The sequence below is a fragment of the Zonotrichia leucophrys genome, chromosome 5 (assembly GCF_028769735.1).
Source record: "Zonotrichia leucophrys gambelii isolate GWCS_2022_RI chromosome 5, RI_Zleu_2.0, whole genome shotgun sequence".
NCBI lineage: Eukaryota > Metazoa > Chordata > Aves > Passeriformes > Passerellidae > Zonotrichia > Zonotrichia leucophrys.
In genome coordinates, this window is record NC_088175.1 from 55,896,938 (window position 1) to 55,918,740 (window position 21,803).

Genomic DNA, 21,803 nt, shown 5'->3' on the forward strand with positions numbered 1-21,803 from the left:
CGGGAGAGCCCCGCGTGGATCTCCGCCACACACCCACGCACGCTCTCATTCCGCCTCCGCCATGCTTCCAAACTCCCACGGCAGGGAGCGGGAGGGAAAAACCCTCACCAAAGACCCGCGACCCCCACCAGCAGCCAGCGGTGCCCACCGAGCCCAGCCCAGCCCGGCAGCTCCCCCACGTACCCCCGCGGCCTCCCCGGGACGGGGAACAAGGAAACAAAAGCACCTACTCCCCACCGCAGAACCGCCGGGCAAAGATCACCTTCCCGCTTCGCTCTGGCCCCTTTCTCTTTAAACCCGAGAGCAGCCGGCGAGACACACGAAACGCCCTCAATTTAAAGGAGCCCGCGCGGAGAGCCCCGCCGCAAGGCTGACAGCGAGCCCGCCGCAGGGCAGGGCAGACAGGGCAGACAGGCAGGGCTCCCACCGCGGCCGGGGCGGGCAGGGAGACAGGCAGAGATCCCACCTTGGCAGGGAGGGAGGGCAGGCAGAGATCCCACCTTGGCAGGGAGGGAGGGGAGAGCCGGCAGGCAGGGCTCCCGCTTGGGCTGGGGCGGGCAGGAAGGCAGGGCTCCCACCGCGGCTGGGAGGAAGCAGGCAGGGTTTCCCCCTTGGCCCGGCAGGCAGACAGGGCTCCCACCTTGACAGGGGAGGAACAGGCAGGGCTCCTACCTCGGCTGGAGGCAGGGCTCCCACCTTGGCGCAGGCAGGCAGGGCTCCCCCCTCGGCTAAGGGGAAGCAGGCCGGGCTCCCTCCCCTGGCCTGGGCAGGCGGGCAGGGCTCCCCCCTCGGCCCGGGGGACAGGCAGGGCTCCCCCCTCGGCTGAAGGGAAGCAGGCAGGGCTCCCCCTTGGCCCGGGGGAACAAGCAGGGCTCCCCCTTAGCTCGGGTGGGCAGCCAGGGCTCCCCCCGGCCCGGGCAGGGCTCCGGGGCCGCACTCGCTGCCCCGCTCGCCCCCGCGGCCCGAGCGCAGCGGAGCGCGCTGGGAGCAGCCGCGCTGCCTCTCCCCATCCGCTCAGCTCGGTGCTCACTTCGGGAAACCCGGCTTTGGGTTTGTTTGTTTGGGTTGGGGTTTTGTCTGTTTTGTTGTTGCTATTTTAGTTGTTTTCCTTTTTTTTGTTGTTTTTTTCTTTTTTTTTTTCGTTTTACACCTCCCCTTCCCCCCTCATTTATCCCCCTTTTTCTTTTCTTTTTTTTTTTTTGTCCCCCTGTCTGACACCGATTTCCTACCCTTGAGCAGCCCGCATTGACTGAACGGAAGTTTAATACTTCGTTTTTTCAGAGGGACGGCAAACGCAGTTCACACTGATTTACCCTTGAAATGCTGAGGTATTGTATTACAGCCCTTGGCAGCGAGTTGATTCTTGCTTCCATTTATCTTTTATTATTGCTCCCTTTCCAAGACTCGTGGTTGTGGAAATGGAAAGAAAAGAAGAAAAGAAAATGTCACATCCAAGATGAAACTCTGTTTTTTCTTTAGTTTGACTGTTAAGTCTGGAACTTTTGAACACTTACAGACACATCTTTTAATTGTCACCTTTTTTTTTAATGGCTAGAGAAATATTTGGTGAAACTTTATTGCATATTTCTCTAAAACCATTTCATGCCACCTTGTACATCTTGAATAAAAAAGTGTGCTGTTCATAAACTGATCATTCATTGTACACATTTTAGAGAGTGATGGGCAGAGGTTTGGCTTGTTCTTGTTATCTGTGCTTCATTTCCCAAGCTAACTTTTAGCACACCATTATTTCAGACATTTCATTCTCACGTTACGTCATTTTTGTGATACTTCAACATTTCGTTAAATGTCAGAGATAACCTTCTCCAACTATTGTTTGTTCACTTCTACCCTGCCCATGAAGCTCCTTTTGTGAATTCAATAGCGGGAAACAGATGTTCAGACTTCTTTTTCTCTTAATGCATGAATGTAGAGTGTCTTGTTGAGTTTCCTAATGGCATCATGCTATCACTTTCAATAAGAGTGCTCCAGATGAACACTGCACTTATTTTTCAGTGTAGAATCACTTAATTCAATTGTTCTAGCCAAAACACATGTATAATTATACTGAAAGAATTATTTTAACTTGATTGCTGAAACACTCATCAAACTGACCCTTATTTTTTATTTACATTCATTTCTTTGTACACTGATCTGCTGGGAAAACTGGATTTGTGTAATTAATGCTGGGCTTTTTCTCAACAATTGCACTATAAGCAAATTCCTATTCTCTGAATAGCAGATATTCATTCCTGGCCAATCAAATTCACTCTTGTTATTTCTTGTATTCCTATACTATTATTATGCTTTTCTGGTGCACCATTAACTGCTGTGATGAGTGCTGCTTAAATGAGAGCCATTCATCAGCATGCTGATATAGTTAACTATGGGGAGCTCTAGCCATCTACCATGTGAGTAACAGCACAGAATTAAATTACCTCCTCGTTTCGATCCAGTTAGCAAAATTTTAATGCCACTGGGCATGACTGTTTTCATTGGCTCATCCAATTTTTTTTTTTTCTCAGAAAAAAATAAAGAAAAAAAGTCCTAAAAATATATCCTAAGAATGCACTGGGTTGGAAAGGTTGGAACTGATGGTGAGCTGATGAGCAGATTCCTGCATCCACTTGATATCTTACAGTTTTTTACCTGACCTTGAGAAAGATTTTATTTGTTGCTGAATAAGGAGCAGCAATTCAAATCCAATTTATGTCAACTCAATATAAAAACCACCTTGAGACGAAAAATTTTGTTAAAACGTCCCTTGTACTTAAAATCCTGCCAATTTCTAGAGAAGTTGAAAAACATTCTCCTAAGCAACAGTTACGTCTTGACCAGAAGCTTTTCATGGTTCATGTTCTCTTGAAGTTCCAAGATTCCTACTAAGTTTAGGAGCAGTTCTGCACAGGGAGTTGAGCTGAGGCTTTTCCAGATCTGGGGATCTGAAAAAATTCTTTTCATGATTCCAGTAAATCTTGTGTGAGCATTTGCACAGGTACCAGTAGGAAGGACTGGAAAGGCAGCTGTAAGATTTTGAAGGTGAGGGTGGTTTTGTGCTCCTTTACATGGTCAGTTTGTACCAAAGGATATTCCAATAGCATGAGAATATTCATAGATACTTCCTGTATCTCTTTGTACTGAGGATTGATAGTAGACAAGCAGTATGTAACATCCAGTACAAGAGTTAAGAAAAGCAAAAAGCTGAGGGTTAGATCAAATCTTACTCAGGCAAAATGGACAGAAACACAGTGCCAAGCATGCATGTGAAATGTCCATTATGAGAATGCTGTGGAAGCTTCAGTAGCACCATCACAATTAGGAATGAGCTGAGATTCACCCTTCTTCCACCCCTGAACATTAGAATTTGGCTTTCCAATTTGACACAGTAACTCTGGAATCCCAACAGAAACACATTTTCTGCATAAGGTTATTTCAATAACAGCATTGCTTACCTTTGCAGAGGAAGTATACAAAACTTCCCTAGTCAAATGCTAGCATTTTCTTTATTTCTCCACACAATTAATCTTAGGTCCTCACACTTTCAACCTCCTGTGTCCACATGTTCTGATAATACTTTTGACAGTCTACTTCCAAACAAATAAGAGGATGAATGGGTATGTGAATAAACAATGATTTGAAGACAGACATAGGAAAGAAGAGGGAGAAAGATAAAGCATATTTGGAAGTCATATGTGCATGTAGGAAAGCTGAACAATATTAACACCGCAACAGAATCAACAGAATGGTTCTATATCTTATCACCTAGATAAAATTCCTTTCCTACTGTTAAAATTAATTCTCATAATAAATGTGTGTACGTGGCTGAGATGCAACAAATTCTATCTAAAGATGTCATATGCTTCCTATGATTTAGGACAAAAATTCAGGATTAAAGATTCTGAAAGATTTACTTTGTTGCATGTCTAAACCTTGATGCATAGATATTTGGAGAGTAAATTCCAGAGCACAGAAGTCAGCAAGGATGACCACAATGGCCCATTTTATCTGTGTAATTCCGCAATCCTTTCCTAAAAAATGATACATTGAAATTGATCACTGGAAGCCCAGTTCTGTATCAGCTCCTAAAGCACATGCATTAAACAGGACATACCTTGGTCAACTAAGAGAAAAGAGATGGGAGAGAACAACTGAGTTGTGTAGCAGAAATGCTGCATAAAGTGTATATTGAGGTGAGAATATCACACCTGTTCATTTTCTTGCTTTTTTGCCATTAAAGGGACCATATTAAATGAAAATTAAATAAGTTTGGAATGCAGAAATAGATTTGCTTTGTTCTTTCTTTCAGTAAGTGCCACAGAAGTTAAAATCCAAAAAATAGAGTTCAGAGGTGACTAAAAATTCCTGGTACTTGAGTCAGTTTGTTAGAATATGAGCAGCCACAATGAGTGCAGAACGTGTTTCATAAATCATCCAGTGTTGCTGCAATATTTTAGTACTTACTTTGCCACAAATTTCCATGTCTTCCTTGACTTTTAATAAAGGGAGAGTTGTCAATAGCTTTGCAGGCTTGAGATCAGTAAATACAACCTTATGGAACTCACTGAAATATATTGCACTAACTGGTGTCAGATACATCTTATTTTAATTTTTTTTCTAAAACAGTTGGAATATAAAGTAAAAATCTCAGTTAAAATGTGTCCTTTGTATGGCAACTTTAAGACTAGTGGAAAAAATGAAATGGGTAGAATTTAAAATTGTTTCAGTTATGCATCATTTACTGTTTTCATTACCATGAAAATAAGCTGTAAGTTAATTCCATCCTCTTATAATTCTGTTCAACACACACAGTGACTTCACAGTCAGCTGAACTTTTATCCAACCTGCAGTGAAACACTCATGTTAAAACTCTATGAACAAACTTCAAATTACTTTACCATAAAAGTAGTATGTTTTGTCCTTCCATCTTGTAAACTTACTATGCAAGAATTGTACTGTCTATCTATATAATTATATATAACAAAAAATAATTACCATTTTAATGAAACTTTGGTTTTAATCTTAAATGTGACACTGAGTGCTGTAATCTAAGAGAATCCAGTTTGCATCATTGCAAGTCCAAATACAAGTGAGCTGTTTCCTCTGCATCATATTTACTGAAACATACCTACTTCTAATCTTTTGGAGTAATCTTCATAAGTGTCACAGAAAACACCTGGATGAAATTTGGTGCAATAAATAAGATTTCTGTGATGCTTGGATTGATGTACTATGCACCAGCATACACAGACTGCTCAGAAGATCCAGGTATGTGCATCACTGGGAAAAATGTTATAGAATAAGTGCTCACAATTCTGATTTATATAGAATGGTATTATTTAGCTGAGTGTCATTTATCCATGGGCACAGAGCATGCAGTTGATATGCACAACTACACAATAATTACCAGGCCAAAAATGTTCTGTCTGACAAAGCACAACCATCTGTCCCTAAACAAACAGTGCCTTAAACATAAATAAAGCAGACAGTTATTATAATTTTTTCTTACACCCTCAGTTACTACATTGGTAAAGGTGATTTAAATCCCCACATACATTGGATAGGCTCATAACTCATCACTCCTTCCTTCTAAGAGTGAAATCAATGATACCCTCACGTACAGAACTCTAAACTTTTCTAACTACAGCTGATACTACACTGTGTTCCTCACAAGACAGTGTAGCAATTGAAAGTGATTAAGACATACAGCAACTTAATCTGAGATATCTGTCAGATCTAGCCCAAATGTAAATGAAGTGATGAGCTCTCTTGCTGTTCCTTATATTTTACAAGAGATCTAGATTTTGTGGCTGGTCTCTACTTGGAATGGACAAATCATTCCAATAGGGTGCTAGCTGAGGTCACATAGAAACACTGGGATTTAACTGCTAACAGCACAAGAGGAGCAGTGAGAAAAAGAGCATCTAAACAGATATCACTGCCACATTGTCTTCTTGTAAGTGTTCTGGAATAGTTTTATCACCTTCTTCTTTTATAGCAGCTGAATCAAAATACATAAACTAATTTTCATAGGAAGTAACAGATGAATGCTGTGCTTGAGAGGCAATTTACAAAGAATTCTGATACACATATTGCAGTTTCTTGAAACTTGCAAAGTTTCCAGACCAAGAATAGCAGAAGACCAATCAGTTTTTTAAGAACTCAACAATTATTTTAAACAGAAAATGTTCTAACAGAGTAATAATGCTTGCCCACCCACTTCCCCCATGGCTGGTCAGATTCCTGCCTTCCTTCCTTTTCTTTTCATTTTGGATGTCTTCCTTCTCTTGACACAGATCTATGTTTCCCTTTAATCATCAAGATTCATTGTTTCAATTTTGCTTCCCTTTAACTTATTCCCTTTGTTATTGGGCTTTGTAGGAAAATAGCTTGTTGAGTTTATAGTTAAACAGGTCACAGTTCTATCCCTTACAGTGAAACTCCCATTAATAAAATCAGATGAGGCTTTTTTTTTTTTTTGAGCCTAGTTCCTAAGAACAAAATTATCAGCAGTTATTGCAAATCTGAAAGAACTGCAGATAACTATAGACATAGTTTTAAATCTCTTCTTACAGAGAAGTATATGGACTGAACCCAAAGTCTTCCTAGCTTCGTCATAACCACACTGGTATTTTCCCAGACCACTTCAGTCTATACTTGTCAGAGACATAATAGTAATATTTTACTGAATGGGGAAAAATGTATTTCAGTAGGAGAGGTACTGATCTGATACCTCTTAATGAAAATGCTAAGGTCAATCCCAAAGAAAATAGGTGGCACACCGGTATTTTATGTGAGACAAACATGTCTTTCTTCCCTATTGATTACCTAATGAGAACAATTTCATCAAACTCCACTATCCTAGTCACTGGAACAACTTCTGCAGTCCATTTTAGGATCCTGTTTCCATATCAAAGCCCCTTAAATCAGAAGATACTTTGGCTATATCACAAGTTCAGTTCTATTTTTCCCACATTCCCACATTTGCTTCGTCTGTGAAGCAAAAAATTCTCCCCTATTCAAAGTGATAAAGCACAGTCACAAAACGTGTAATTTGTAATGAACAAATTGTTTCCTTGTTCCTTTGTAACAAGGAAATTAAAAATACATTGTCTGGCTAGCAATGTGAAGGAAGAGAGGCAGGATGGTCCTTACAGGTGAAGGTCAGGTACGTATTTAGGTTTTTGCAAGTCTGAGTTCCTTCCCACGCTGCCTCCACAGCTCTCCCAATCTTTTTCCTGGTGCTTCTGACACTGCTGTTCAGCATTTATCCCTTAACCCTACACTTTGCCCATCAACATTCCAAATGAAGTTTCCTCAGAAGCTATTGTTGAGATAATACCACCTCTACTGCTATTTTTTTCCAGGACCTTTTTTCCAACTCACAGTTCCAGCAGCCAGTCCTATACCTTAAGGAATGCTTCAGGTCCAGCATTCCTTTTCATTCTTCTGTTCCAGTGTCATCATCAAGGCATTCCTAATGGAAAGAACACCATTCCCTCTGCACCATACTGTGCTGCCAAGTGAAACAGGGTGAATGCCAGCTCATTTCATAAGTTATTCCTGTCTTGTGGGGTTGGGAGATTCAGTTTCTTTTCCCACCTCTGCAAATATATCTGTTCTATCAGTTTTGCTAAACCACATTTTATTTAATTTTTAAAAAGACATTTATTATTATCTATATATTATTTTAAAATAGACATTCATAATACATAATCTCATAAAGTAGTCTGATGCCAGTGAACACCAAAAATTGTATAGAGATAGCCTGGATTTATTGAGTTGATTTATAGAAACACCCTGCACTTATTTCTCTTCTCTGTCTTTCCTTCTTCCTTATCCTGCAAGCCACAAATCTGGTAAAATGCTAATAGATAAGGGAAATAAGGGGGTTTGGGAATAATCCTGGCTCTGGTTATCACTTGCTGTCATACCAAAACAAGAAATCTGTGTGTGATCTCAAAGTATTTCAGTTATTAAGGGAAAGTTATTTAATCTTCCAGATGCTTCAGAGTTATAATCTATAACATGATTATCAAGTGTATCCCATGAGGGTTTTGAGGCAATATTAAACATTTTGATGTCACAGACTGAAGAATCAACAAATTAAAAATATTACTTTTTAGTGTATTACCTCTTTTAGAAGCATTCATGTTGTGAAGAGGTTGATCAATAGCAGAATCATCTCTATGACTTTGTACTTCATGTAAGGACACTTTTCCTTCAGGACAGAATTCCCAGTTCACAGTGTTACAATCTGAAAGGTGATAAGGGAATAGCTAATTGCTGACAAAAGACTAATGTTTCTATTTTTAGGGTGTAACTTCAGCACCTGCAATCCACAGATCATCCTTTGCCAGTTTATCCTTTCCTTCACTGGGAATGATTCTTTATTCTTTTAACCATATCAATATCAAAATGAGGAGTTGGTTTTGTTCAACAGTGTACACATTTAGTTTTCCTCTTGGGACAGCCTGATGCGTTGCTTTTTATGCTATAGCCAAATGCCTTGGGCATGTTTTTCTAATTGAGGCTGGCTGAAACTTTTCTGCTTTCCTGCTGCCTGTGATAGGCTGAATTACAAACAATGATGGGACTGGTTACCCAGCTCCCCACATTAATGACATATGTTGCTGAAATGCATTGAGAAACATTTAGTAAGATCAAATTGCAGAAGAACTTCAAAATCAAATGGCCCAAAACAACAATGAGGAGAGAAAGAGACAGAAAGCTATTTTTTCTAACTTTGTGAACATTATAGCCATGCTTAAAAATAAGATCAGAGTCATAATTCCAGTATTAAAACTTATTCTGTGTGATCTTTAAATTTAGGACATTTCTATTTCTTCATCGGCCACAATTCCATGCAAAGAGCCCACAAATTAATTAAATAAATAATTCAACAAATTATTAGTAAAAAAAAAGTACTTGCACAAAAAATTGTAGGTTTGACAAGTGAAAAGAAATAGGAACCAAATAGACCAAACAACTGAGACTAAATATTTAGAATGGTTATCTGAATGATATGACAGTCTGAGATTTCAGACTAGTAATTCCATATGGAATTGGCTACCAAATATGGTACTGTGCATTTGTGGCCCTCAGGCTTCATACAGCAACAACAACAGGAAAAACAGGAATCTGAAATACTGCAATCTTGATAAACACACTTGCTAGGGTCTAAATCCATCATCAGGACCTCTAGTTCCTCCTTCACAGCTATGGATGTGAAATATTCATCTGTAGAAGAAATGTATGGTAAACAAAATGATGCAGTGTTCTACCATGGCATAACTGGTAATATGAATCTGCTACAGAGATAAAAATTATAATGTTCTTAGGCTTAATTTAATTCTTATTACTCCAATAATAAAAACTAGATTGTTAACCTAATAATAAATAGGTTGCCTTCTTCCTTGATCCATGGGTAGTGACTATGTATCTTTCTTATCTTACACTTTCCTTTTTTTCCTGTATAGGTTTTGAAGTGTTATCTTTATATTGCTATATTACAATAGACAATAATAGCCAATACAGCTACATACCTCCTTTCAAATTGTTCTAAAATAAACCCTACACACACACACAAATATATATATATATATAAACCTGACCATTCAGGGTGGTTTCACTCTAATCCACCCCAAGGGATTTATTAACACAAACCTGGGCTGCCCTTGTCTTCTAGGGCAGGTCATAACAAATTAAAAAATGAATTAAATTCAAATGTGAATGAATTCAAAAGTGAATGAAACCAAGAGGTTGGACTTCTGTGAAAGTACAAAGAATTGCACTCCTTAGCAGGTACAAAGAATGCCAGACCCACAACACGTAAATTTTTGAGAAAGAGAGTCTGGAATCGGTTTCAAAGAAAAGATATTTTTAAAAATTCAATAAAAGGCGAAAGAGTCTCCCAGTTATCCTCCCCTGGGATATGGTACAATGCCACTAATTTTGCTGAATGTGGCAGACCAGTCACAACTCACTGGGGATTTTCAGTGAGCTTTTAATAACTGGGCTGCTGAATGACTTTGGAGACAAATTTAGTGGGAAATCCATGACCAAACCTTGTGGATTAAATGTGTGTTTATGTCCATTAATATAATAACTGAGACATGCTTGGAACAGGACTGAAGTTACCATTTGCAATTTAGTAATGCAAACCACATGTAAAATAAAATATTAAAAATGAAGTAAGACCCATCTTGTTATTTTGCATCAATATCTTTGTCAGTACTTCCCAAGTATTGGTTAATTCAAGTTACCTGAGACACTGATGCATTGGCTACAGCAGCAAGTCAGGCAAAAGGCATCTACTCACAGCACAAATTACCTAGAAACAATAATTTTTATATAAAATTTGAACTTTACATGCTTGCTATGAAGCCTAAATACCCACGTTGTAAAGTTTTCCCAGGGGAGTGATTTCAAAAACTGTAAAAGCAAAGATTTGGAAACTGGGAAGAACAAAATGCTATTAGAAATCCAGAAAAATAAACAAAACACCCCGAATATATGGTAAGCAAAAGGAGAAATAAACATTTTCTGTTGTGAATATCAGCCTATTCCCTGAGGAACCACTGCATCCTAGCAGGCAGTCTCTACATTTCCAGTTCCATGGCTTCTCTGGTTCTCTGCACACCAGCAAGAGAAATGGTAGTTTTGAACCAGGACATGGATCTCAATTTTATCAGCAGGACAGGGACTGACATGACCTTTTCTTCCTTCCCAAGTCCTTTAAATAGAATAGATAAACCATACTGATTTTATGTAAATGAACATTTTGGTCTTAGCCCGAGTAATTTTATTTCATAATTTCATTTAGTAGAAAATTCCAACCTCTCATTTGTAGTGAAATCACTGTTTTGATAGCAAAGACCAAGGCAAATAGAACCAACCTGCATTCTGAGATTAAAGAATCACTCAGATTACTGCTATGGAAATGTTCTGGACTATTTCCTTGGATAAATCACTTCTGTACTATAGCTCATAGCACCTATGCACTGCAGTATTTAGGCAAGCTACACCCAGGTTACAAACTGTTGGGTTTCCCATACAAATCCTGACTGCTGCCAGATGCACAGGATGCTTCCCTGCATGAATGAGGATCCCCAACTCGGACACAATCATCTCTCTTAATGCAGAAATGTTCAAGGGCTCTCAAGGCCCTCATGCATCTGGTTCCCATTGACTTGCTCTTGTGGCAAGGTGCCTAAATCCCCGAGGTGGTTTAGAGCAGTTCATCATCAGCAAGTTGTGTCTGGAAGATTTGATCCATATTGTCCATTTTCTAAGAATTATTAGATCCAATTCTTTCTACAAAGAGCGAGGGAACCAATTCCAGCCCCCAAGGGTTGTGAGTTGTCAGTTAACAGAACTTCACACTCTCTCAAATGCTGATGAGCATCAGCATTTCACAGAGAGAAAATCAGACACAGTAATTTTTCATTGTTTCATGTAATTATTTCTCTGCACAGAATACAAGTACATTTCTGAGAGAGTAATTATTCCTTGATGAAGTTACCAATATATTTTTCTCAAAATAAAAATACCAAGAGATATGATGATACTTTCAACAGTAGTTTCTACTAAGAGTAGTGTTTTTTCTCTTTTTGTTATAACAAATGGAATTAATATTCATTTCATTATTTCCAGGTTTAATACTGCTACTTTTTTATATCAAAAAAACCACAAAACTCCCCAAAACAACAGAAAAAAACCCCCTTTACTAAATCAGACTTTTCTTTTAGACTTTTCCTTTAGTTCTAGCAGTTCATCTTCACCCATTACCCCATCCACAGGTACAAATGCACAAGAATTCTCTTCTGCTGGCTCTCAGTTTTATGCACATATCCTTTGTGCTAGATCTCATCTCTGCTGCCCTTTTTTAGCCCATGGTTATTCTTTCCTGCAAGCACAAGGGAACTCTGGTAATTGGGGAAGGCAATGGCAACATTTCAAGAGCAGTTATGAACCAGCATTTTGTGCTACACATGTCACCTATATTGTCATGATTTTGGGATGTACAAAAGCTCCAATCTTTGCCATTACACATACCCTTGAGTGCAATGGACCAGGGGTCAAGTAAGCCAAAAATAATCTGCATTTGACATGAAATACAGCAATCCATCTGCTAGAGAAACCACAACACCAAACAATTTGGGTTTTGGGCCTTTTTACTAATTAACTATCTTTGTTTTCAGTAAAAAAGTGGGGGAAAAAAACTTCTTAAAGAACACCATTATGTTAAAAACTCTGGAGTTAGGGAAAAAAACTTTAACTGCTAGAGGCATTTTTGAGACAGGTACACAACTTGCTATGAGCAAGCAGCTCTCAATAGAAACCAAAATTGTTTTACTGAACTATTGATCCTAGAAGTGGCTGTATGAGTTTTAATGATCTGCTTTTAGAGGACAATATGAGTGTGGATAACAGAATCCAATATTCCTGTGTATGTGTTTACATAAATAAACCAACAAATAAAAAAACCCTTACAATTTTCTTAAAGAGGGAGAAAAATCCCTTCAAAGCTTTGCATCAACATTTGCATGATTCACACATTTATATGATTTTTTCAATGAGATATTCTTCTTGATATGCTAGGATGGAGAAAAGTAAAATCTTTTAAGCTTAATGAGATTCACATATAAGCTCCTCCTCGCTTCAAGAATGTTTCTTACCATCCCATTCTCCCACATTTGCCTCACTGTGAAAAGGATGTTAAAATGGAAAATCAGATTCGTTTGTAAACATTAACCAATGAGTTTCTCAGCAAAGACTGAAAAAAAATTACGTATACATTCTGTGGTTTCCATTTCCTTGGTTTTATTGTCTTTATGTAAATTCTCCCAGGACTTTTCAGGTTATATGTCTGGAAGCTGCAGCCATTCAGTAGAGCAAAAGTTGAGAGAATAATGAGAAATGTGCTGGAAAAATTCACATAAAAGCTTTGGAGACATGAAAATGGAAACAACAGATACGTAAAAGCCTTAACACTCAAAAAAATAAATGTCTACCCAGCATGTGCATACATGTGTTTTAGTGTAGCTCACAGACATATTAATTGTAAGGACATTGTATAGAGCAGCAAAGGAGTGGTATATGACAATTTTGAGATGTTTTCAGGATATTAAGGCAATGAAAGTGAATAATCCAAATGATTTCTGTTAATAGAACCTGGACATACATATAAATTACAGTTTTATATATCTTTTTATGCAAATGAAATAACCAAATATGACGTGAAAGTGTGTTTATGAGATCTCCCTGAAGTCTTGTGCATGACAGCAACTTCAGTGTCATGGAAATATGCAGAATCTACAGGTAGGAAATAATCTTCAGTTGCTATTCTTAAACATTCCTTTTTTTTCTTCCAGTACTCTTACAGAGACTTTGACATTCAATAATGAACCTGTGATGCTAGACTAAGCTTAGGCTGAGTATGCTTCACTTTATACAAGTATTAAATTATTACATATGAAAACTCCAAACCTTTAGCCATAACCAGCCTTTATGACTCAAGTTTTATGGAATATTATTTTCAGAAGACTCTGATAAGATGATCTCTAAAACAGACAGCTCTTTAAGACAATTCTTAACAGGTACCCAAAAAGCAGGCTTGGGGTCAAGCTGGAAGAATGGATGAATTTGTGCACCTGATCCTATTAGAAAAGTCCTTGAGATAAGTAGATAAGAGTGTTCTTGGCATGCTCTGACCCACCAAGCCCACCACCACAACAGGCAGCAAATTAAATCCCTCTAAATGGCACCACAAGGGCAAGTGACCAAAGCACACAGCTCAAAACTTTACCATTCATCAGCTGAGCAACGAGACTGATGCTCCTATCCCACAGCAAATATAAGTTAAAAATGTATTAACTCAAACCACCTCAGGCAAAACCACTTGTAGCTGGTGGCATTTGCTGGGTCCCCAGGATGAAGGAGGAATTGAGACTCTGACTCCATGTTCTCAGAAAGCTAATTTATTATTTTATGGTATTATATTATATAAAAGAATACTATACTAAAGAATACAGAAAGGATACAGACAGAAAGCTTAACTAGATACCAATTAAAAATTTGTGACTGACTCGTCTGAGTCCCAACACAGCTGGATGGTGATTGGTCATTAAGTTAAAACAAGTCACATCTTGGATAAACAATCACCCACCACGTTCCAAAGCAGCAAAACACAGGACAGAAAAATGAGATAATATTGTTTTTCCTTTTTCTCTGAGGCTTCTCAGGAGAAGAATCCTGGGCAAGAGGATTTTTCAGAAGATATGACAGTGACAGCAGCTAATACACACATAGCAACTGCAATTGGTTTTGGAGTGCATACATGATCATTTAACAAGGCTCATGTGGTGCAAGGGAACTTAGAATGTCTGTACTAACTTCACTTCTAATTGATTATTCACATAGAAAAAGGTGACTTCATTTGCCACCCAACTACATTTATGTTTATGATACTGAACAGCTATGCTCCTCATTTAGTAGTTTTGCTAGTATGGTTCTGGCTCATAGTATCAAAATGAGAAATAGAACTAGACAGCAAAATCTGCCTTTTTATACAAAAAAAATCAATTTTAGTATAGGCAGACATAGATAAATTAGAGTGAGGTTTAGGCTGTCTCAGTGACATGTTATGTATATTATACATAAAATAATATATATATATACATAATTATATATAAAAATTTAATATATTTTAAACATTTTATATATATGATATAATATATATTATAATATATATTATATATATATAATTATATATATATTTTTTTTTTTTTTAGATACTGAGAGGTTACATTGACACACAAAAAAATAAATCTAAGTACCAAGTACTCAACAGAAGATATGGAAGGGGTGATACAGTCTGCCAGGTAGTGGCTTAACTAATAACCTCAGTTTTCCACAGAGTTTGTTGCAGAAATAGAAAGAAATTCTACAAGAATGGTTCACAAGTTTAAAGTCTTCACTACATGAGAGATAATAAGTATGGCAAACTTGTGCCTGACATACAATGTGAGGCAGCAAAACAAATCTCCTTACAGTTAGAAAGTGAATATTAGTGGCAGAAATATAGAAGATGATTATACATCCCTCTCTCAATGTATTAATTTTTATAATTTAGAATAAGACCCACTTATCTAAGGAAAGATCATTTTGGAGTTTTATAATGCCAGTTGGAATGAGTAAACCATGTCCTACATTTCTGTTCAGGAGAAATAGTATAACCATTTTATAGCCAGCGTGACTTCTGAGAGGAAGGAAAGTATAGCAATGAAATCCAGACTTCTGGCTACCTTGACCAATTTTGCTTCAAAACTGATATTTCCTGCCAGGGTGAATTTTACTGGCTCCATAAGCAGAGTGAAGAAACTCACTAGTTCCATAAAACTTCCTAAGAATCTTTTACTTGACTTCTCAGCTTAGATAAAACAGCACAGTAATTCATGTTAAATGCAAGGCTTGTGAAACTGCTTTGGAGTGCTTCACTGAAAAGTGAGCTTGTTTTCAGGGAGCTGGGAAAGTGACTTCCCAGATTTTTGTATCTAGCAGACACATCCTCTTACTTCCTCATCAACCTTCTTTGCCATGTATGTTATCAATCAAAAGCTGTAATGGAGGAACATTTACTATAGCTTAGCACAACCATAGATGAATACCCTCAAAACACTTATTTTAATGCTCATTTTAGAGATTAAATAAAAAATTACACAATAGACTCTATTGGGGAATAGAACAAATAGAACAACAAAACAGAAACAAAAGCTACAACACAAGAAACACTGGCCACCCCTGTTCATACTATCACATCTACTCAGAAGAATACAGCAGACATCTGAGCAATCCAATATGGTGTGATTGTAAATCTGTGCTCTGGCCTAGCATTTAAGATAGGCTGTTCTCTCTTCTATTTCCTTCTTTGTGTTTAAATAAGACATAACAAAGGTTATTTTTTTCAGACTGTGTAATGAAGTGATCATTCTTCTGTATGATTTTCTTTAAGGTATCATTGTGAGTTTCACTCATTGTGAGTTTCACTTCTTGTTAGGTAAAAATAGACACTCTATAGTTTACAGAACATGAAATACACATCCAAACACACCATGAAACGGTATGAGAGACTCCTACAAGCATTATTAGTAGAGGAAGCAGGTTGATATCAAGCAATCAAAGACCTGTGTGAAGCCTAAAAATAAACTTTGGGGTCCTTTTTAAAAAAGTAATCAAGCAGGAAAGCACAGTGCACACAATGCTACCTGAAAATCCACTCACCATTCTATCTGCCCCATCTCTGTGTTCTTACTGTATCTCTTAACATGAACTTTGCCTTTCCTAGCCCTTTCCCCAATACTAACTCTCTGCCTCACACGAATTGCTGTCTCAAGTGCCTTCAATGCAGACCCAGAGAAACCTACAACTGGTACCCCACAGGGGATGGTCAGGAATACAGGAATACCGTGGCACATCTCGTTCTGTGCCTCTCAGCACAAACAGGGTTAGGGTTAGTGATTGTCCTGCTCTGCTCTGCTGTGCCCTCACCTCGCATCCTGGGTGTGGTTTGGGCGACACGATATAAGAAAGAAATAAAGCTACTGCAGAGTAGCTTTAGGAGGAGGGCAACGAAGATGGCGAAGGGCATAGAGCAAAATGATCTGCTTTAAAAAAAAAAAAAAGGAAAGAAAGAAAGAAAAAAAAAGTCGCGGTCGGTTTTTATCATTTTAATTCAATTTCCCGCTCCGGGTTGGGTAATCGGCCGGAAGTCGAGTGACGGCTCCGCTGCCAGCAGCGATCCGCACCGACTGACACCCCGCCCGGCCAATCGAGCTGCACACGCCGGCCCTCGGGCCGGGCTCGGCCCCGCGCTCAAACCGGCAGCGCCAAGCCTGCTCCATGGAGGCTGTATTGGGGCAGGTGGAGCAGCTGCCCGCGCTCCTGGCCGTGTCCCGCTCCGCGCTGGTGCGGGACTGGGACTGCCTCACGCTGGACAGGGCTCTGGAGTGGGCCCGCTATTTCCAGCACCTCCATGACCGGTTCCGTGCCCGTCCCCAGCTCCGGGAGGCCCTCGGGCGGCGGCTGCGCCGCTCCCAGCCGTGCCCTCTGCTCGGCTTCCCCGCGCTGGGCCGCTGCCCGCAGCTGCTGGGGCTGGCGCTGCTGGAGAACCGCGCTCTGCCGCCCGCCGCCTGCAGCCGCCTGCTCCGCAGCTTGCTGCCTCCTCCCGCCGCGGGGCCTGCCTCCGACCCCCGCGGGCTGGGGCTGCTGGCCCGCCGCAAGGCCGCTGCCCGCCTGCTGGCCTTGCCCCGCCGCGGCCCCGGGCCCGAGCCGCAGCTGCAGGCGGAGGCGCGGCTGCTGCTGAGCCGGCTGCGGCAGGAGGCTGGGGAGGCCGAGGGGCGGCTGTGCGGGGCTCAGGAGGGGCAGCTGCGCTGGTTGTGCGTGGCTCTGGAGCTGCTGCCCCAGCCCCGCGCCTTCGGGGTGGTGGCGGCGGCGCTGGCTCTGCTCAAGCAGGGCCATGGCGCTGAGCAGGCCGGGGATGGGGATGGGGGCAGCAGCCCAGGCGGGTACCAAGAGAGTGCTGCAGGAGAGGAATGCACCGCCGGGCTCCTGCTTTCCTGGCTGCTGGGCAACCAGGAACGATTTTCTGCCTTCTGCCTTTGCATCCCATGTTCCCATCTCGCCTTCCTGGCTGGTCACTACTCCCAGTTATGCAGAGCTTATCTGGACCTCTTAACCGGCTGGGGAAGGCACTTGCACTATGACCCCTTGCAGGGACAGTGGGTCAAAAGTTGCCTTGAGAAAGCTGAATTGTCCTGGGAGGAATTGAGGGAGCGCTTCATCTGCCTCTGTCAGGGATCCACGCCGCTCAAAGAACAGACCCAAGCTGCCCTGGAACTCCTGAGGACACAAGATGGAGACTTCCGAGTCCGTGGCCTAAGTGTGTGGACTGACTTACTGATGGAAATAGGCTACTCATGCATGGACACAAAAGCAACAAAGAAACTTAAAAAATCAAGTAAATCTGGTTAACTTTATTTGGTGTGAAAGGCCAGGCAGCTACTCCTCACTTCGTTGAAAACCAAATGTTACTGTGACTGCTGATCACAATGATTCTGACTGCATCTGGTTCTGAAATCTTTCAGTGAGGCCTGGTGTTTTCTTGTGGTTGTGCTGTCATTTCTGGTCAACACAGAAAATGTCTTCCTTTTCTGTACTTGCTGATTAATTACCTAATAAAATGAAGAAAATCCATTCTGTTTCAAATATGGAGTAGTTTTGTGTTTAAATATTACGACAATTCTGATATGGTTACGGTATTAATTTTTCTAAATGTTGGAGGCTGAGCAAAAGTTCAAAGGGAGGGTGGAGGTTCAAATGTGAAAAACACAAATTCAGGGTTCTTTTAGTAGTGATTGCCTTCATTGGGCTGTCTGCTCTGGTGGCCACGCCATGTCAATGCTTCCACAGCTCTTGCACATAACTTAGACCCAGGGTCAGTGAAGAAAGTGAGAGGAGGCCAACTGGAAAGCTTCTTGAAAAGTTCTAAAATAAAGGTCTTTATTAGTTGCTATATTATTTGATAATATCCAGGTATTTCCTAAGAAAAGTGAGGTTAAATGTAGGATGTTCTGTGGGGTTTTCTTCCCATTTCCGTTCATTGCTTTGTGAAGCAGAAAAGTGAGTGAACAGCAAACTTTTTTATTACATGTATATATAATATGTATTATATACATAAAAATATGTCTATATATTTTTACAAAATATTGAATAATTGTATGTGTAAAATATGTAATATATACAGTATATATAATATTTCCCCCCTGTGTTATTTAATGTCTTATCTGTTTCTGTTAGGAAAACTTGAACAGGGTAGTTTCTACCTTTCCACTTTCATTGGAATGAGTACTGTAATGCAGAAGTAATGTGTGTATTCAGCTCTGTAAAGTATTACCAAAAATGAGCACTGTGAAAAGAGAATAGTCAAGGAAGATCAGGCAAATGTATGGAACTACTGCCAAAAGAGTTTCTCATTAATCTTTTGTGTGGAGGACCTGTCAGAGTTCCTGTAGACCATATTCCTACAGTTTCAGGATCAATTGAGACATCTTTCTTTTGTTGCAAAAGCTTTGTAGGAGGGGCTAAAAGATTCTTCACTTACGCTTATCAGCTTAAAGAAAGCAAACAGGCTATTAAATGTATAAACTGCATTGAAGTGAATTAGAGTAGTAGCCTGTCTTATGACAGGAAATAGTGTATATAACTATGGCAGATATTTCTGAATGGCAGAACTGAAGTGGAAAGAATAAACTGGTTTTTGAAATGGAAGCAGTTAGTGCAAGGATTGAATATTGTTTATCTGAGGAAAGAAGTGATGCTTATTTGAACTTGTATGGAAGTAATTACAGACATAAATAAGTTCTTATTCTTCACCTATTCTAAAACAGGAGAGATACTTAGGGGTAGCAGCCTTTATATATAGTTAGGACATCCTACTAATCTATCCAAAATACAACTTTTCTTTGCATTCCTTGCTGTGTGACATCAGTGAAACAAGTTATGGAGATGTGTGGATGAACATACTCTAAAACTACAACTGTGGCACTTGTCTGGCTCTGTCTTACATGGAGTTGTTGCCCCTTCTGGAACTTGTGGTCAGTCTTAAAAGGCACCAATGTCAGTGGGCCTGCTGACTGAGTCAGTATTCCTGTGGTATCAAAAAAATGAGAAATCTGTCTAAAAATCGGTCTGAAATCTGTCAGTGCTTAAAACTGCTTAGAAGTGTAAAGCATGAAGTTTGAATTTATGTTGTCTAGCCACAGTTCCCTGTGTTATGTAGTTTTGGCATTTGGTGTGGAAACTCTGCACTTGAGCTTGCTCTTAACGCTTTTAACAGGCATACGATTTTTGTCTGCTAGAATACTTTCTGCTATCAGAGGCTCCTGATGAATAATATACCCAAAGATGCTGGACAAAGTTATTTGCTTCTCCCCAGATATACATTAAGGGTGATTAAAAAATACTGCAATAACCTTGCAAATGTTGTAGCATCAAACCAAACTTCAGCTATTAAAACCTACTGTTCCCAGGTATCTGAATCTCTGGGACAAATTTCAATGAGGGTTAAGTCTTAGTTTTGCTAAGTTAAGTCAGGTTAGATATGTTTCCTAATTATTCTAAGAATGTTCACTATAAATTTTAACTATTTCTAGAATAAATCAGATCCTTGTAGGGAGTTTCTTCTTGCAGTATTTCAAGTCTTCCTTTTGATAAGCTTTGTGTTATAAAATTCAGTTCATGAAGGCATATGTCTTTCTTTCAAGTAATGTTTATTACACCTAACTAAGTGCAACTACAGAATCTTTTACTGGCATAGCTAGGAAGTAATAGGCCCATCAGTGACTTTATTTAGAAAGTAAATAAATAATCATGGGCATGGACAGGCAAGAGCCAGGCCGGTATAAACCTTATACACTGATTTCCAATTCTGTCTTCCTTAAGAAACAGGGATAGTAAAAGGTACTTTAACCTCAGTGAGACAAAAGCACCTGGTTATAGCAATTACACAGAAATGTTCCAGTCTGTCCCAAATACATTATAAAGAGAGGCCAGATCTCTGATTACCAAATTCCAAAATCCATATGGTATTCATTGCACAAACACACTGGTGCGCATTCCCTGTTATTTCTGCGTGCTTGTGGAGTTCTCCAGGTAGCTGTGGGAATGATGAATTTTTTCTGGAACTCCATTTTTAATAAAAGTATAAACAGGAAAGGAACCTCCTCCTTTTATATATTTGCAGCTGATGTGTGCAAACTCTTGACAATCTCAACTATCATGAGCAGCAAGATACTGTAAATAACAGGCTAAGGCCTCTTCCACAATTACCTTCCTAATTTTTCTTTTTTTTTCCCTTAATAAGGAGAAGCAGATCTCTGCTCTTTATTAAATGATGATTGAAGAAACTGCTGTGTTTGTGTTTTAGAAGATTGGTAAGGATTGTGGAATGAATCAAGAGGATCTTGCTTGCCCAATTAACAGCTAAGACATTTTCCTGCTATTGATATTTGATTTTCCTTCCCCCAAGAAAGAAAAAACAATTTACCCCTTGACAAACAGAATTGCAACTGCACAAGTGACATACTATGAGATGTCTGGATACAAAGTTGCCTTTTTCTTATTTTTCTTGTGAAGTGTCAGTTCCCTTGTACTAAGCAAAATCTAAAAGAAAACTAATTATGTATTCTAGTATTCTGCAGTATGTATGCAGATACTAGAATAAAGACAAATAATGTAGAATAAATTGTTCATTTCTGAAAACAATGTTAGCAAATTGGTATTATTCAGGTGAATATGCAAGCCTGATGGTCACAATGCATTAGCATGAATTTTTTTTGCACACAAGGTTTCTTTTCCCTCAGCCCTTTTCCATATAGGTAAATAAGGTTCTAATATTCTTTTCAGTGAGCATGAAGGATGTTGGGTTTTTTTCTTTTCATGTGTAAGAAAATATTTATCAGGTCATGAAGGCAGACTAATAATTTAATCACATGGAAGTAACATTGTCAGATACTGTTTAACTAGAAAGTTGAAGTTGTGTGGCTAATTTTAGTTCTGCTGTTTCTGAAAAACAGAAGGTTTAAAGCTGAATTCTATCCCTGGTGAAGAGTTTGGATGAGTGACCCATTGCAGAGTGCCAGCAAAGGCACATCATTGCCATTCAGAATACAACAAACAGCAGTAGCAGAGGCACCCTGTACTTGAGGAGCTTATTTATTTGTTGGGCAGAATTGCAGAAAAGTAAA

At 39.5% G+C, this 21,803-nt stretch overlaps 2 protein-coding genes across 5 annotated transcripts in view; one reads left to right on the forward strand and one right to left on the reverse strand.

The window, feature by feature from the left end:
• GAS2 (growth arrest specific 2) overlaps positions 1-804 on the reverse strand; it is a 74,322-nt gene extending 73,518 nt beyond the window's left edge. The window contains exon 1 of one of the 4 annotated variants that reach the window (XM_064714221.1): positions 673-804. The gene's annotated coding sequence lies outside the window, so the exon portion shown is untranslated. Of the gene's footprint in view, positions 1-183; positions 401-466; positions 492-672 lie in introns of those variants that run through there. The other 3 variants (XM_064714223.1, XM_064714219.1, XM_064714222.1) reach the window with 3 other exon arrangements.
• Positions 805-16,828: 16,024 nt separating this feature from the next.
• FANCF (FA complementation group F) lies at positions 16,829-18,523 on the forward strand. Its single transcript, XM_064714484.1, has one exon. The coding sequence runs from the start codon at positions 16,900-16,902 to the stop codon at positions 18,028-18,030; it is 1,131 nt and encodes a 376-aa protein (XP_064570554.1). The 5' UTR covers positions 16,829-16,899; the 3' UTR covers positions 18,031-18,523.
• Positions 18,524-21,803: the final 3,280 nt, after the last annotated feature.